Source organism: Anser brachyrhynchus (assembly GCF_964034855.1).
Source record: "Anser brachyrhynchus genome assembly, chromosome: 2".
Lineage (NCBI taxonomy): Eukaryota > Metazoa > Chordata > Aves > Anseriformes > Anatidae > Anser > Anser brachyrhynchus.
Window position 1 is genome coordinate 46,875,517 of NC_137695.1, and position 16,605 is coordinate 46,892,121.

At 47.6% G+C, this 16,605-nt stretch overlaps 1 protein-coding gene across 1 annotated transcript; it reads left to right on the plus strand.

The window, feature by feature from the left end:
• Nucleotides 1–4,107: 4,107 nt before the first annotated feature.
• SLC6A20 (solute carrier family 6 member 20) lies at nt 4,108–16,362 on the plus strand. Its single transcript, XM_080577914.1, has 11 exons — nt 4,108–4,370; nt 7,174–7,314; nt 7,920–8,011; nt 8,739–8,966; nt 10,252–10,362; nt 10,807–11,048; nt 11,910–12,072; nt 12,265–12,469; nt 13,502–13,661; nt 14,174–14,339; nt 15,306–16,362. Exons 1-11 carry the CDS (start codon nt 4,250–4,252, stop codon nt 15,453–15,455), a joined length of 1,779 nt encoding a protein of 592 aa, XP_080434040.1. The 5' UTR covers nt 4,108–4,249; the 3' UTR covers nt 15,456–16,362.
• The last annotated feature ends 243 nt before the right edge of the window (nt 16,363–16,605 follow it).

A 16,605-nucleotide genomic window follows, 5' to 3' on the forward strand; every position in this document is an offset into this window, starting at 1 on the left:
GTCATTAATAGATGGAGCCAGCAGTGCTGCATGCTGCCTTCCTTATGAGACAGCATATTACCCAACCTTCTTTAGCTGTTCATAAAGTACTCCTTAATGTTTTTCTCTTGTGGATAATAGCCATTCTTTCAATGTCATAAAATGAATGCTAATACATAAACCATAATCCGCAACAACTGCTCCTCTTTCATTTTTTACTCTGATGTCAGGACAGCTGCAATTTGGATGTTTCCCACATACTTGATTTTGGGAAAAGCACAGTCATCTTTTTTTTATTTTTACTTTTATTTTTATTTTTTATTTTTTATTTTTTTTTAATCCAGCCAAAAAGTTCTTGAGATTCCTTGATTTGATTTCCACCTTCTGGCATTCTAAAGGACAGCTCTTGTTTTCTGCATGGTAGCAAATGCTGTCAAACCAGGCAAATGGTTCTTTCTGCCCCAGGAAATGAACATGAATCATCTTGGGGTGTAAGGTGGCTGAATGGATCGAGCTCAAAAAAATTGAAGCTGTTCAAGGAGTGCAAGCCTTTTAAAATACACTAAAAATGATTTAATGTCATTTCAGGATAGGTTTGCATGTGAGCTGGTAAGAAATATTTAGGGCAATTTAATTTTTCAGAGGATGGGTCAGAGGTTTGGGTGAAGTAGGTGCAACTCTCTGAAGCAGAACTGCACCTTCTTGGAGGGAATACCCTAAAAATAAACAGAGTCTAGAGATGATATCAGTGATGCTAGAGAAAAGCCAGGAAAGAGAAAAGAAGGATACTTCTCAGGCATATTTTCTTGGGTATAAGGCCTCCATAAAGACGCTTTATATTATTGACCTCTGGAGACTGAGGTAGTGCAAAACAGTTTCAGGGTGATTAATGGGGTGGGTGTAAGAGTTCAGAGTACTGACCTCAAGGGCATCATCTCCAGTTTGGAAGCAAGCAGCAAGAAGTAGTGATAAGCAGGACGAATAATTGCAATCCGGCAATCCTAATAACTGCTTAGGGAAATAACCGTACTCTCCAGCTACACCTGGAGCAATCAACCAGTGGTGTCATGGCCTATGAGCTGTCAAAGATCTGGAAATCCACCTGGATTCTTCTTCTCTCACCAAGTGAAGAAACAACAGCATGTGCTACCATACATGGGAGCTGCCATCTTGTCTGTATAGCTGCTTTCTTTGACAGCATCGCCATCAGCGACAGATACCATTTGCTGAGACTCCTCCAACGCTTCCCTTTGCTCATTATCTAACATGCTAGCAGCCAGCACGTTTCCACGGGGAAGGCAGCACCTCCAGGACTGGCAGGTACTGAACACCAGGTACGGCCCCTGCTGACACTTCGTTCCCACTCCCACATCTGGCTGACAAAGGTAAACCCTCTTGTGGTGGGCTTTTTTTTTTTAAATCTAGGGGACATAGTCCTAAATGTTGGTTGGAGCTTAATACCATACGGGCTCCCGGGTGGAATTATCTATGAGATACCAGGCTTCTTCCACTGCTGTTTATTACTCCCCCTTCCCTTATTTCCATCTCTTTCAGTACTAAAATAAAATAAGGCTTCTCTCTACCCGTGAATCATGGGCCCCAACCTGGTGCTAGGACCCAGACTCCCTTTCTGTCTGCATTTGAAATAGCTGGGAGGGGTGCTTGGCTTCTTACTGTACTGACGTCAAGAGACAAAAGCCAAGGATTTTCAATTGGTTCCTTCAACTAAGTAATTCCAGTTTTGCTTCAGTGAGAAATGGGATTCTCTGCTTTGTTTAGCACCTGATTAGGTTTACAGGCGGCAGCTCTCATGCCATCCCTGGCCTGCTCTGGGGATGAACCCCTACCGTTTTTCACCCGTTCCCCCAGACCACACACTCTTGAATTTGTGATATACAGGGCAAAAAAAGTTCTTACTAATCATCCTTTAACATGACCAATGAAATGATCAACATTTCTTGCTTATCTGTTAAAGACTTATCTCTGTTCCTCCAGATAAAGCAAAAGTCCTCACCCAACCTAAAGGAAGGAAACCTACAGAAGATAAAATCTTGACTGGCATCAGAAATAGCATCTCGATTTTCTGATGTATGTGCGGAAAATCCTAGAGCAAGAACCCGAGCTGTTTGTGAGACTGGCATTTGTGAGAGAGGCAATGATTCATTTCATTGCATCTGAACTTCCTGATCTGGCCTGACCTGAGCTGAGGATGGCACACCTCTGTGCCTGCACGGCCTCCCACATCCATTAGTAAACTAGTTTGAAATGTAATGGGAAGGAGGTACAGAGCCAAGGAAATGTTTAACTTGATTATGCTCATCAGTAGCTGTAATCTATTCACACAGAAGCATCCCAAGTGCTAGTGATGTGCTATTTTTAAGGCTCTCCTTCCTGTGTGTTATTGAAGGCTGTCAGTTATTTATAAGCATCGTTTGTAATAAATACCACAGGCAGCGAGGGACATTTAATTTTTTAATAATTTGCAACAGTTTTCTTGATGTGGGATAGTTAACCATACCTGGAGCTTCTCAGTGCATCCTTCAGTTTAGTAGCTTTTGGCCCTAAAATTGTCTCAGATTTTTCCTTCCAGCAGACTTCAGTGTTATCCATGTGATGTATTTCCAGGGCTAGCTGGCACACTGCAATTCTGTGGGCAAGACAGGAACAGTAAGAGCGCTGCAGAAGCACGAGCTCCCTCAAAAACTGTACGTCTGACAAACCCTGACATTATCCAGTGACCATACTGGTTTCATTTATGTGAGATGTGTAAACCTCTTGCAGTCACCTTTTGTGACATCCAAAAAAGGGGCTCCCTCTGTCTCACTTCGTGACTTGGCTACCACCTGTGGCTGGTCAGCAAGTCACAGAGGCAGGCAACCATCTACACCGAGCCTGGTGGGCTGGGAGCATTCACGGAGAACCTCTTGGGGAAGCTTCACCTGGATTTGTTCTGCTGGTTTCAGCAACGCTGCTTGACATATCCTGCAGTTTGGGCTTGTGTCCAGATGTCCTGCGGTTGGAGTTCTCCCCCATGTCCGCAGCTGGGCACTCGTCTCCGTGCTGCCAGTGCCCGATGGGGTGCAGGAGCGACATGCACACTGCTGCAGGGAGCAAGCGGCTGGTGCTGGGGGAGAGATGCTGACACAGGCAAGTGGATTTTATTTGTAAAAGGGACCTGAAAGGTGCCCAGTGCTGGCCTGAGGGGAAAAAAAAAAAAAAGAAAAAAAAAAAAAAAGAAGGCACATTTAGACAGGGGAAGGAAGCTGAGTCCTTGGACTTGTTCAGCCCCTTTTTATTGCAGGAGACACTGCTGGTAGCCTCCTTTGCTGGCAGATCTGTCTGCAGTGCTTGAGCTCAAAGTGTACCTTGGCAGGAGCCCAAGCACAAAGGGTTCACGTCCAGACCTGGCACCTCAGCATGCCTGCAGACAACCCAGGGGCCTCCTCAGTCTTTCTGCCTCCTCAGTGGGCCACGGGCTTTTTCCCAGTGGCCTTTGTATGCTAGAAAGCATTCTAAAACAGCAACCCCCCAGAAAAGTTTGTCTGCAGCGGTGGGGTTTGAGCATGAAGGAAGTGAAGAGAGTGCGGGCTGTGGCTGAAGTGGTGATCTCAAAGCTGCAGCGGGCTGGGGACTTACATAGGTGACAGGGACTGTTTCAGGGGCACTTCTGGAGTTGGGGAGCATGCTGGGCTGGCTGGGGTGAGCACCAGGGTGGGAGTGATGGATGCCCAAGGAAGGACCTGTTTAGGACAACAGACACTTCCAATAAAAGCCAGCTCCAACAACCACTAAAACCAGTCCCAAAGGTGCAGAAACATCTTCCCTTATTATCAAATCCAGGCTGGTTTCCCACTCACATGAACGCTGCTCCCAGAGGAGGCAGCCATGTGGGGAACAATTTTTCAGTATCACAAACCAAGCTACAGCCCCACTGTTATTTCCTTTCAGTGACAAGTCGGCACGTGAGCCGATAAAAATCCCTGGACTCACATCCTTCCCAGAAACACCAGTCAAACCCCAAGCAGCTATTCACCCAAAGTACCAATTTTATAGTGCTGTGTGTGTCTATAATCTATTTACCAGCATTCCTCCTTCAGTATGTGCCTGTTAATAAGATTAGTAATTAAAAAGCTTGATAGGAATTGGCAAGCGTGCCTCCACCTTTCCCTCCCCTCCGAGCCGGGTTGGCGTGGAGGCCGCAGGGCTGGCAGAGCACCTGCAGGAGCGACGGCAGGACGGCGCTGCTGAAGGCTCTGCCCGCCAGCAGGAGATGGAGAAATCCCGGCCGCTATGGGACAACCCCGTGCAGTTTGTTTTCGCCTGCATTTCTTACGCCGTGGGGCTGGGAAATGTGTGGAGGTTTCCGTATTTATGCCAGATGTACGGGGGAGGTAAGGGTGGTTTACATTTCTTGCTTTCTACTTGTAGGAGAAGCACGGCAAGCTGAAACTCCAAGCGTGTGTTGTCTGTGTTGACCCCACCAGGATCCAGGGCAGAGCAGGAGGTCAGGTTGTTTTGTCTGTGTGTTTCGGGAGGAAAGTTCTTTGTACTGTGCAGGCAAGAGACATAAAATACGGCTGACTCTGCCTATAAATCTGTGTTTTGTTTTGCATAAGACATTTACCTGGCATTTGCCCCTAGACAGCAGCACTCGTTTCCTAGAAGTACAATGAAGCAGTGGGAAGGCCCGTGTCTTGTAAAAGGGATGGAAGCAGAGTGGGAGATATAGGTCCATATGATATTAATTTATTACTTTCTTGCCCCATTGAGCCATGTGTAGGCATCAGAAGCTGGTTCAGTTCTTTGCAAGTTCACAGATGGGTACTTGAATGTAGTGGGAAGGGGGAGCTGCTTTCACTGATTTGATTTATGGATCCACTGTAGCATTTCAAGATGCTGTCATTAATGTGTTGTCTTTTATACAAAGCCTTGCTTTAGGAGGTGATAACTTGGCTGCAAGTCTATCTCGAAACTGGCTAAAACTCCCTAGTCAGCAGGAGTTCTGCAGCTAAAACCTCACACGAAGTTTTGAAAGCAGGGAATAAATTGGTTAGGGCTAAAAAATATAATAATAATAAAATACCTTTGAAAGTCTGTCCCTCTCCTAGGTTAAAACTGGAGAAAGGTGATGTCTATGACATATGGCAGCCACAGATGTTCTTTCTTAGAAATCAAAAGTCAGTTAATTAGGTTAGTTGAAAAACAACACTCTTCTAGTGTATAACTACCACTGGTTAACTACCATTTTCTGAAGAATCCTCTCTGTATAAACTTTATAGTCTTTTGCTGTCTTTATAAGACATCCCAGTTTTATACAACTTCTCTCGTGCTGCATCCATTGTCATAGCATCGGACCCATCTCACTTGTGCATTAAGTGACATGATTAATGTCTGCCTTATTTACTTCTGGTCTGTTTCTGACTTTTCTTCCTTTCAGGAAATAAATACACCAACATGTTTGAGTGCTTTTTGCTTGTTTGGTGCAGTGAGCATTGGCTTGTAGCTTGCTTTTAAATGTGCAGGTGGTAGGATTTGGTTTGTGCTGGTTGTTGAAAAGCCAGCTCAGTGCTGGGACCATATCAGAGCTGCCCTGCAGGATTGGGTCAGAAAAAAACAAACAAACAAAAACAGATAATGCCATGGGCAAAACTACAGTAGAAGCTACCTGCTGCTGTGTCTGAAGCTTTCTTAGACATTTCAGAGAGCAGAAGTGATGGAAGGGCTGCGATTCTGGGTATACTTTTCTAAGCAGAGAGTAATTAAACTGCATGTGATGAGTGCACCAACAGCCTCTCTTGGCAGACATCCTGAAGGACAGCAAAACTCAAACTCTTATCAGAATCAATAGCGTAATAATGGTGAAAATTCTCTGAAATGTAACCAAAGCTGGAACATTTGATTAACCAAAGAAAAAGAATAACTAAAAACAAATATTTTCTGAAAAACTTGTTTTTATAAGTGTAGTTTCTCCCATAGTTTTGTCCCCCCCAGTTACATTTCCCAGTGGATTGGCAGCTCTCCTTATTGTGAGTCTAAAATTCCTGACAGCAGGCTTTGCTTTTCCTAATTATTTGTCACTGCCCTCTTAGAAATTATTGAGAGGCTTTCCAGGGGTCTGCAAAACCCATGCAGACAAAACATTGTTCCAAGAACTTAAGAGCTGGACATGCCAGGCACTGGGGGGATGCCAACTACTGCTTGTTTGGCATCTTCCTTGCAGGGAAGCAGGAGCCAGCCCCTGTATTGCCCAGCAGAGCAATAGAGCCCTTATCACCCATGATACTAGCAGACAAGATATCTGCAGGCTTTACGACCTCCAAAGGCTAATGCCGATCCTACACCAGGATGTCGCAAAACCCCCTCGGTCACCTCCCTTGCAGTTTGGGAAGTTATCTAACAGGCTAACAAAGGGCTTGTTAATAAAGACAGAGCTGGGAGGTAGGAAATTAATTCCCAGAATAAACCGGATTATTGCGCCGTGTTTATTTCCAGTTCTTTGCCTCGGCCACCGCCAGAGCCCATTCCTCTGTGCCACTGCGCCAAGCCCATTGCGAAGAATGTTAATGCCACAGATTAAATCCTAAATAAGAGATATTTACGTAAATATTTTTGGCTCATTGTAAAAAGGGAACCAGGAAAGGCTTCGTGAAAAAATCCGGTTTTTGACTCAGTCAGCAGCCCTTTTTCGAAGTCATAGGGGAGGATTTTTTTCTTCTCAGCAGAAATTCAAGCTGAGGTGCATCCTGCCTCTTCATCCTCTCTCCCTCACCTGCTGCCAGGCTTCAATAAGTTACTTAAAACTCTCCATTCCGCATGGATGTTCCTGTTGCTTTTCTATCCACCGCAGAACACTGCACATGAAGTCCATCTCTCCCTTGCCCTCTTTCTCTCATTACCTTTCAAGAGGCCGGGCTGGTGCTTCGTTACCCGTTAACAATTCCAACCTGCACATTGCTCCAGCTGCTGGTGACATGCAATTTAACAACAGAAGTCCCAGCCATGCCAAATGCCCATGGAAAATTCCCAGTCCAAGACAGGACACCGCTTGAAGTCCCCTGAAATATCCCTCAGGGCTGTGCCGGTATGGGAGCCCTTCAGCCAGCAACCACCACCAAGGGCAATTTGGCCATTCATTGGGCAATATGGTGTTTGCAGGCTGCTGGTTTGCCGGACACTGTCTGCTTTCCCTTGCAGGAGGCTTTTTGATTCCGTATTTCATCATGCTGATCGTGGAGGGGATGCCGCTGCTCTACCTGGAGCTGGCAGTGGGGCAGCGCATGCGCCAGGGGAGCATTGGTGCCTGGAAAATAATAAGCCCCTACCTCTGCGGGGTTGGTACGTTCTCTGTTTATATCTTATTTATTTATTTATTTATTTCAGTACATGGGGGGCACGGATGATTTTGAGTGGAGAGCTTTCTCTTTCAGAGAAGGAAGCAGGCGGGAGGTGGGGTTCCACCGTGCTGCGCAAAGCGGCCTCCCAGGCACATAGTGCCAGACAGGCATTTTCCCTCTCCCTTGCCAGGCACTGGGGCCAGACCCTGCTTGTGCATGGCGGCCTGAGCCCCACTGGCTTGAGGTAGGCTGCCAAAATGGCGGCCTGAAGGGCAGGGCCAAACCCAGCTCCAGGCCGCCTGTACTGGGTGCTGACCCCACCAGTATTACGGGGCAGTACGGGGCCTTGGATGCTCCGCCATGGCCTCAGGTTTACCAGCACCCAGTCCTTGCGGCTTTATTAAGTCATTAAATCACCCCGATGGCCCAAATTAACGTGCTTGCATGCACATTTTGTTGTAAAAATAAATTGAATGTTCACCCGCCAGGGTAACTAGAGGGTAAAGCTCAGTTCAGGCCAACCCTGTCAGGAGGAGGGAGGATACCATCATGCCAGGGCTGGTTTCTGGGCTTTGCCGCTGACCACACACTCCCTCTCACCCACAGGCGTTGCCAGCGTGGTCGTCTCCTTCTTCCTTTCCATGTACTACAATGTGATCAACGCCTGGGCCTTCTGGTACCTCTTCCACTCCTTCCAGGTGTGTGGGCGCCCAGCAGAGTGCCTCGGTCCCATGGAGGGACTCAGGGGGTTTGCGTTGGTGCTAGACATCGTCCAGAGCCATCATCAACCTGAGGGGGGGCACAAGCTCCAGAAACCCTCCTGGGTCTTTTCTGGGGAAAAAATGTGAGACAGCTGTGTGACCAGGGGCTTTGGAGCATCTTCTCCTCATCACAAAACATGGGTCGAGGTCAGCCCTGCTATGCATTGCTTGCATGTGGCTCAGCAGCCACTGTGGGCTGCTGCCTGGGGTGGGGTGGATCTGTCCAAAGGCAGGGGAGAGGGTCATAGTTCAGTCCTCAGGGAGAGGGTCATCCCCAAGGGACAGGGTTGGTTCCAAGGGAGGGGGTTGGAGAAAGTCACTCCTTGGGAGGAGGATAAACTCTAAGGGAGATGATCATCCTGAAGGGATAGGGTTGGCTCCAGGACAGGGTGTCAGTCCTTGGGGAGAGGGTTGAACCTAGGAGATATGGTTGGCTCCAGTGGAGATGGGCAGAGAGGGTTGTTCACAGGGAGGGGGTTGTCCCTTAGGGAGAGGGTCGTCCCCAGAGGAGAGGGGCAGTCCTTGGAGAGTGAGTTGTCCCCAGGAGTCATTACCAAGGGAGACAGTCAGCACAGGGCGAGGTGGTGCAACATGGGGACAAGCCAGCCCCAGAGGGAGAGTCTCCCTCACCTCCATTTCCCCCACCATCCTCCCTCCCTCACAGGACCCACTGCCATGGGCCACCTGCCCCCTGAACAGCAACCGCACGGGGTACGAGGAGGAGTGTGAGAAGACGTCGTCCACCCAGTACTTCTGGTACCGGCAGACCCTGAACATCTCCCCCTCGCTAGAGGTCAGCGGGGCCGTGCAGTGGGAGCAGGCACTGTGCCTGACGCTGGCCTGGCTGGTGGTCTACCTCTGCATCCTCCGCGGCACTGAGTCCACCGGCAAGGTGAGAAGTAATTGCAGATCCTGGTGATGCTGATCTTGTCAGGAGAGACCTATTCCATGGGCTTTGCAAGAGGAAAAAAAAGGACTACTGGGTAGTTTTGATTTCTTTTTATCCGCAACAGAAGTTATGAGGAGTGGGGCAAAGAAATGTCCTGGCTGAGCCTTCACTAAGAACAGAGCTGAGGGCTGTAATCCACAAATCGCATTAGACAAACACAGAAACCCAAGAGACTGCAAACTAAGTCACCTTTTAAACTTGCTGCAGCTGGGTTTGTGGGCAAAGAAAAAATAAAATAGCCAAAAAGTGCACTGAAAGTGCATAGCAAAGGCAGGGGTTCCTCAGAGAGAGCAAGGGCAGACCCAGTGCATCTGCAGCAACAGAACAGAAGAAAGGTTTGTGTGGCGAGCACAGGGCTGTCTTGCTGAGGAACTCAAAGCCAATGTACTTTAAGACCTATTACAAAGAAAGACAGACACCTGGAGGTACAGACATGTAGCTTCTGGGAGGAGTTGCCCTGCACCCAAATGCAGTGTTGTTGGGCTCCTTCCCCATTAGGACTCCAACATCAGAAGGGGTTGGTGCTGCACATGTTGAGCTCATCCCGCTGTACTGGTCTCTTCCCAGGAGTTTGTTTTCCAAGGAAATGTGTATTGTGAATTAATTTTTACACTTGTTTTTAGCTGATTCATTGGGATGTACACAAAGACAGGTTGATTGGCTTCTCCCATTTTTGCACTTGGCTCTTTCTAAGGTGGTGATTTAAGATTTAGATTTAGATTCCGGGGATGACCAAAAGCTCTTGGAAGACAACTGAAAGATTTCTTTTACTTAAAAAGAAATCTGAGTTATATGAAGCTAAAGTATTTTTTCACCTCTGAATTAAGATACTGTTATTCCACTTTGATTTGACCTTTTATGAAGTCTGCTGTCCTTCCTCTTAGAGAAGATGTTGACCTTTGACTTGTCAAAGAGGTGCAAACCAATGTTATTCCACTAAATGCAGCAGAACTGAGTTTGTAAAAGCTGCAAATATTTAATTTTTTTTTTCCAGTCAATGAGAAGACCCTCAGGACAGTAGCATGGGTCTTCATTAATAATAAATACCTGTTTCCCTAAGACCTAATTCTTAAGTTAGATTTATCTGAAAATATTTGTTTAAAGGTTAGTGCAAGATAACAAATACACTAATGATAATGTTTTATGTACATTAAGTGAGAAAGAGCTAATCTGTTACGGGCAGTCCTGTGTGTTCTTTAGACCAGTGTGTCTCCCCTCCTTCTTGCAGGTCGTCTATGTCACGGCCTCCTTGCCGTACTGCGTTCTCATCATATACCTCATCAGGGGGTTAACACTTCACGGTGCTGTCAATGGGCTTATTTACATGTTTACACCAAAGGTATGGAAAAACTGCACTGAATTTTTAACAAAACATAATTAGTGACAATGTATAGGTTTTCAAGAGGTGGCAATGATACTTCTCTTCGTATTAAATTTTTGTGGCAGTAGCTTGGGTCAGACATCTGAAAACCCCCAGCTGTAAGCTGCTGGAAGTTCTTCTGCCACATTACCATGGGCTTCTTGTGTTCACCTGCAGTGAAGGACATGCCCTGTAACATATCTTGCAGTATGTTACTTCCAAACTGAGTGCTAACCCTGCCAAAAAAAATGTCCGTGAGCTAAAATGGGTGTGCAAAGGGACCCAACCCATCTCCCTTCATTCCTGGGTGTAGGGGACCTCATTGCCATCGCTTTCCCTGTCCTTTTTCCTGCAGGCTAGGAGGGGCAGTGCTGGGCACTGAGTGCAGCTTCACAGCCCTGTCCTCCCTGTCTGGTTTTGCAGCTGGAGCAGCTGTCGAACCCCAAAACATGGATCAGTGCCGCCACGCAGATCTTCTTCTCGCTGGGCCTGGGCTTTGGCAGCCTCATCGCCTTTGCCAGCTACAATGAGCCGAGCAACAACTGTGAGCGCCATGCCATCATTGTCTCCCTCATCAACAGCGCCACGTCCATATTCGCCAGCATCGTGACATTCTCCATCTATGGCTTCAAGGCGACGTTTAACTACGAAAGCTGTATAAACAAGTAAGAGCTCTGTATTTTCCTTGTTTGCTACTGCAAGCTGTTCTTGGGGAAATAACAGAAGGGGAGGTAAATAAATAACAGCATGCAGTGCTGGCCAGAGGCCAGACTTGATACTGCTCTAATAAAGGTAATAGTGCTATTTAAAGTGATGAAGGATGAGATGAAAGGTCAGAGCTGGATTGCCTTTTGACACCTGGGTGCTGGCTCAGGGCACAGGCTGGCTGAAGAGAACGGGTTTTCCTGGGCGGGGTCACAGCAGTGCTTTCCTGTGTGCCCGGCTCTGTGGGTTTCAGGACGATGGAGGTGGTGGTTAGCAAAATGCAGCAATGCTCTGACTCCCCCTTTAAGGCCAATCCCTGCACCAGGGGCTCTGCATCCCCGGTGGGGATGTTCTGGAGGCACTCAGCACCCTGCAGGGTCATGCCCCCAGGCAGCAGTCCCTGGCACAGGGCCTGCAGCAGTTACACTTTTACTCGTGTTTTTATAGCTTTGTATCTATCTGCTGATCTGCGAGGAAGCCAAGCTGCTAGTCCCCAGGCGTTGCCAAAAGGCTTGTTAAGCTGGGGGTGCGTGTGGAAGTGGGACCAGAGGGCAAAGGGGAAGGGACACCAGCCAGCGCTGGCCCGTGCCCAGAATCCTGGGTGCCCTGGCCGATGGCAATGGGGACAGGGAGTAAAAGCAGCATAAGTGCTATGCCTTGTCCTCCGGGGTGGTCTGAACCCCTGTGTGAGGCTGGGCTTTCCCTGGGCAATGCTTGCCCAGCCACTGCTTTCAGCGCTGCCATCATTCTTCCCTTTCCATCACTTGGCCCTGGTGGCTCCAACCAGCCAACAGAAACTAAATCCCCATCGTCCGCCCCAGGGTGATCCTGCTGCTGCTGAATGCTTTTGACCTGGAGGAAGGCTCCTTAACAGCAGACAACCTCAACGAGATGAAAGACTACCTCATGGCCACCCACCCGCAGGAATACGCCCAATTACTGCCGCAGCTTAAAAACTGCAGCTTGGAAGCTGAGTTAGACACGGTAAGGGGCTGCTTTGCGCTGGTGTCTGGGCTCTGGTCCCCCTTAACGTGGCACGTCCTGCACCCCTGGGTCCTGAAAAGGGACTGAAATTGGCAGGAATTTTAATGCCCCCCATTGAAATGCTGCCTTCCTATAAGCACACAGGTGATAGAGCTGACCCCAACTCATTCAGTCTCTCGTTCTCCCCATCAGGCTGTCCAGGGAACAGGGTTAGCGTTTATCGTCTACTCTGAAGCAATCAAAAACATGGAGGTGTCTCAGCTGTACTCCGTGCTCTACTTTGTCATGCTTTTGATGCTGGGCATCGGCAGCATGCTGGGAAACACCGCCGCCATCCTGACACCCCTGACCGACAGCAAGGTCATCGCCACCCGCTTCCCCAAGGAGGTCATCTCCGGTAAGTGCCCACCCCACAGCAGCAGAGGTCTCATAGGGAGAGAGCGTGTGTGCAAAAGCTTTGGCGTCCCACAGCCTTTGAGGGTCCCTCTGTTCTTGAGGGGGGCAGGGAGTGTATACTGCCAGAAGGGCCTGCCTGCACTTGGGCAATACCTAGCAATTTCCACTGAGAGACCTCAAAGTACCAAGACGGTTGTGGCTGTGCACCTGTGGGCTTTCCAACACACACCGCTTGGCTGGGAATTCAGACCGGTGCCTGCAGAACAGTGGAATTCAAAAGGCCAGGAGAAAAGTCAGGACACCTGTAGTAAGTGGCTCTGAGTTTTGCATGCACATCACTGGTGTCCCAACTGGGAACCAGCTTGTTCTGTGGCCAAAAGTGGCACATGCTCCCATTCAAGCATCAAAATCAGTTGTCCCACCTTAAAAGCTGTTTTACCACCCTTATTACTGTCCAGATTTCAAAGGGTCCTCCATGCAGACAAGAGAGTGAGGGGGCAAGCATTTAAAATCCTTGCTCTAATCAGCCAGAGAAAAGGGCATGGACAGTCCAGTAACGCACACAAATCCCATGCCCTGCAGCTGTAATAGCTGGCACCACAGAGCCCAGCAGGCTGCTGCACGTGCACTTCACAAGGCTGTGGCTATGACCCAGTTTTCTTGACGCCGTTGTGACAATGTGCTGCGATTATGCAGGTCTCAGGAAGCAGAGGTGATCAGTAGTTCAAGGATACACCAGTGTATTCTCTAACACACAAACAGGGGGCAGTTCTTTGCCAAAGGGCAAAAAATTATCTTTCTCCTCTGGGTTTTGCAACCCTTACTCTGTGGCACTTTGAGATCTTTATGAGGCGCAAAGGATGCCAAGTGGCTAGGTGCTGAAATAGGCCATAGTGTGGAACCAAACAATGGGAAAGTAATTCAGCCTTCCTCAAACCCCTGGCAGCAGCAGGCACTCCCCTAAGCATTGCATTTTTTTCCCCTCGCAGTTTTATTTCCAGGTGTGCAGGCAGGCCCTGTTCTATCCCTACAGGTGTCGTGTGTTTCATTAACTGCATCATTGGCCTGATATTCACCATGGAGGCTGGCAATTACTGGTTTGACATCTTCAATGACTACGCAGCCACCCTCTCGCTGCTGCTCATTGTGCTGGTAGAAACCATTGCTGTGTGTTACATCTACGGGCTGAGAAGGTAAAATCCCGACACCGCCTTCTTTCCTCGCCTCACTGCACGAGGGATGGCAACCACAGGCCAAGACTAAAAGCGCCACCCGGGGTTGTTTTTCTCCTAAGCTCTGCTGTCAGCAAGGCAATGGGGTCACCCTGCCCTGCCGACCCCTTTTTCCAGGGTCTTGGGTTCAGAGTTATGCAGGGGCTGGGCTGTCAACACTTGCAGCTGAAAGTGTTTCTGCATCAGGAACGGTTTTAAACAGGAGAGAAAGGTGTTTGCACTCAGGGTATCTGGTGGTACGTAGAGGAAAGAGCTTTAATACGGTGCCAGATCAAAAAGCAAAAAGTGCACAAATGGCCACCTGCATTGCTATTACCTCTTTGCCCATTGCTCTCCTGGTCAAGCATGCTCTCCCCTTCCTCTGCTTGCATGTATAATTCTGGAGGTGTTTCTAAAGTAACCCAGATCAAGGTGCTGATTGAATGTATGCTCTCAAGAATACGCCTTTTTTTTCTTTTTTCTTTAAAACACAGATTTGAGAAAGATCTTCACACGATGATTGGACGCAAGCTCAACTGGTATTGGAAAGTTATGTGGGCTTTTGCTAGTCCTTTGCTAATTATAAGCCTATTTATATTTTACCTCACCGACTATATCCTCACGGGAACACTTCAATACCAAGCATGGGATGGCACACAGGTAAAACAGTTGTTTATTTATTTATTTATTTTAATTCCTTCAAGGATACAGCCTTCCTTCCTGAAGTGTCCCCTGAAAGCAGCTGGAATCGATGCCTATGCCTTTGTTTCCCAGCAAGGTAGAACAGGGAAAAACTTGACCTAGTGGTAGCAATGCCATGGTCCTATAAAACAGACTAATTTCCCTCTTTTAAAGTCCTATAAATTGACCCCCTTCAAACAGTAAAATTGTATTTGTGTTGACTGAAGATCAAAATACCTTTTTAAAAACAAGACATTAACCAGAAAAAATGCCTTCAAACTGTAGTATTTTGGTCAAAATTAGTGGTATTTTAACAAAACTGAGCTGCTGCTGGAATAAATAAGTATCTTTAAGAAAGTAGTCCCCTGCTGAAAGTTACCACATCTGTTTTTCTTCATGGCCAAAACACATTTGTAAGAATGCTTAACTGTATTTATCACAAAGGAATTACTATTGGGTAAGTAATTGGTGGCTCCAACCTTTCTGTGGAAATGTTCCTAGTGTGTAGAAACAAATTAAGTACCTTGTTCTCACGTCACCACTAATTTGGGAGCCTGCGGAGGGCCAGGCCTGTTGATCAGGTGTCAGCATGAGCTCATGGGCTCCAGGAGCAGGATGAAAAGCCCTGACAGAGGTCAGCACCGAGCTGAGGAGCTTTCCTCATTAGGAAAAACAAATTGAGCCAAACTCTGCTCTTTACCAAAGCTTGCAGAAATTTTTCCCCCACTATTTTTCCCTTGCGTAACAGCTACAGCAGCTCTGTTCCTGTTACCAATTCTAAGCTGGTAAAGTTGGGCAAAGGAAAGCGCCAAGGACACCGGTGAGCTGCTGCAGCCCAGGCAGCACGCGGTGCTTCCCCACGGCGCAGCTTTGTTCGAGGGCGGGCTGACTTCGGGGCACCGCAAGGCACAGACCCAGACCCAACGCTGCTTCTCTCCCTTGCAGGGGCAGCTGGTGACAAAAGACTACCCCGGCTACGCCCTGGCGGTGATAGGGCTGCTGGTGGCATCCTCCACCATGTGCATACCCCTGGGGGCACTCGTCACTTTTGTACGGAAGAGGCTGAAGAGGGAAAGAGTCTCAACCGTCGCATGAACGCCAACGGCTGGATTTGGGAAGACCTCACCCGCATCGCCAGCGCCGGGGCGCTTCTGGAAGAGAGCAGCAAGCATTATCTGTAGCAGCTACTTAGAGATTTGAGGATCTTGGGTGCTATATTTACTGAAAAGTGCTCCCGGGAGGTCCCACAACGGTTCAGAAAACAAGCTCTTCTCTAACAGGATGAAGCTTTAACATGGCCTCTGAAAGAGGGGAAAAAGCAGAACAGCAGCCCACAACATGCTAGCTAGCAGGAATTAACCAGCAGATCGACCCATTACGTACCTTAGGCAATTCCTTTCCTCTCTGCTCTAGCACTGCCTGTCTGGAAACATGAGCAACCAGCTAAGCATGTTCCTGGATAAAAGTACTGGCAAATATCCTTACTGGTCCACAAAGCCAACCCTTACGCGTGCGTGTGTTTCATCAACAGGTGAAAGTGCTGAAGTTTTGTAACGTGAATGTAACAATCCCTTTCCTGCAAGGGAGAAATCGGTACGATGGTGTAACTACGGCCAACACAGCTTCTTTTATATTTCTGTCCAGCAAAGCAGTTTATAAATAAGCTGCAGAAGTTCTCATCTCCAGAAGTAAACGTCCACTTCCAGTATGCAATTCTGCCCTGTGCTGTACTTGGAATTTGCTAGGGATGCACTATAGGTACACTAAAAAAGCCTGTGATAAAGCTCCTTTACAAGCCCCACCCAAGCAGAAGTATGCCATGTAATTAGCTTTGACAAAGTTCATATCCAATATACTTTAATTTTAATTGTGAGAAGCAACAATGCAGCAGCTCCATAGAACTGTTTCATTTGCCTATGTGAATGTTTTATAAAGTACCATGTTTAAAATTTAAGCTTCATGTTGCAGAAAACAGTAAAAATTTTATCTATGAACTTTTAAAGAGGTCACTGAAAAACAACGTAAGAGAAACACTCACAGGAAACAGGTTCTTAATATAGTGTCTTAATTACATAACCATTAGAAGATGGCAAGAGCCTTGTAAAAGAGGGATTCGTTTCAAACATTTCCAAAGTACACCAACACAAGCATTTCTCCACGGGGCAAAGAGCAAGAGGTAATTTTACAGCCTTCAAGGGTGGATAAAATCTTGAAAATCATAACCAACACCAACAGGGCATGCTTA

What these genes read in the sequence shown, in the direction of transcription:
- SLC6A20 (XM_080577914.1), top strand. Translation starts at nt 4,250, where the DNA reads ATGGAGAAATCCCGGCCGCTATGGGACAACCCCGTGCAGTTTGTTTTC. An exon ending in GCACTGAGTCCACCGGCAAG is followed by an intron (nt 8,967 to 10,251) that starts GTGAGAAGTAAT and finishes TCCTTCTTGCAG; the next exon opens with GTCGTCTATGTCACGGCCTC. An exon ending in TACATCTACGGGCTGAGAAG is followed by an intron (nt 13,662 to 14,173) that starts GTAAAATCCCGA and finishes TTTAAAACACAG; the next exon opens with ATTTGAGAAAGATCTTCACA.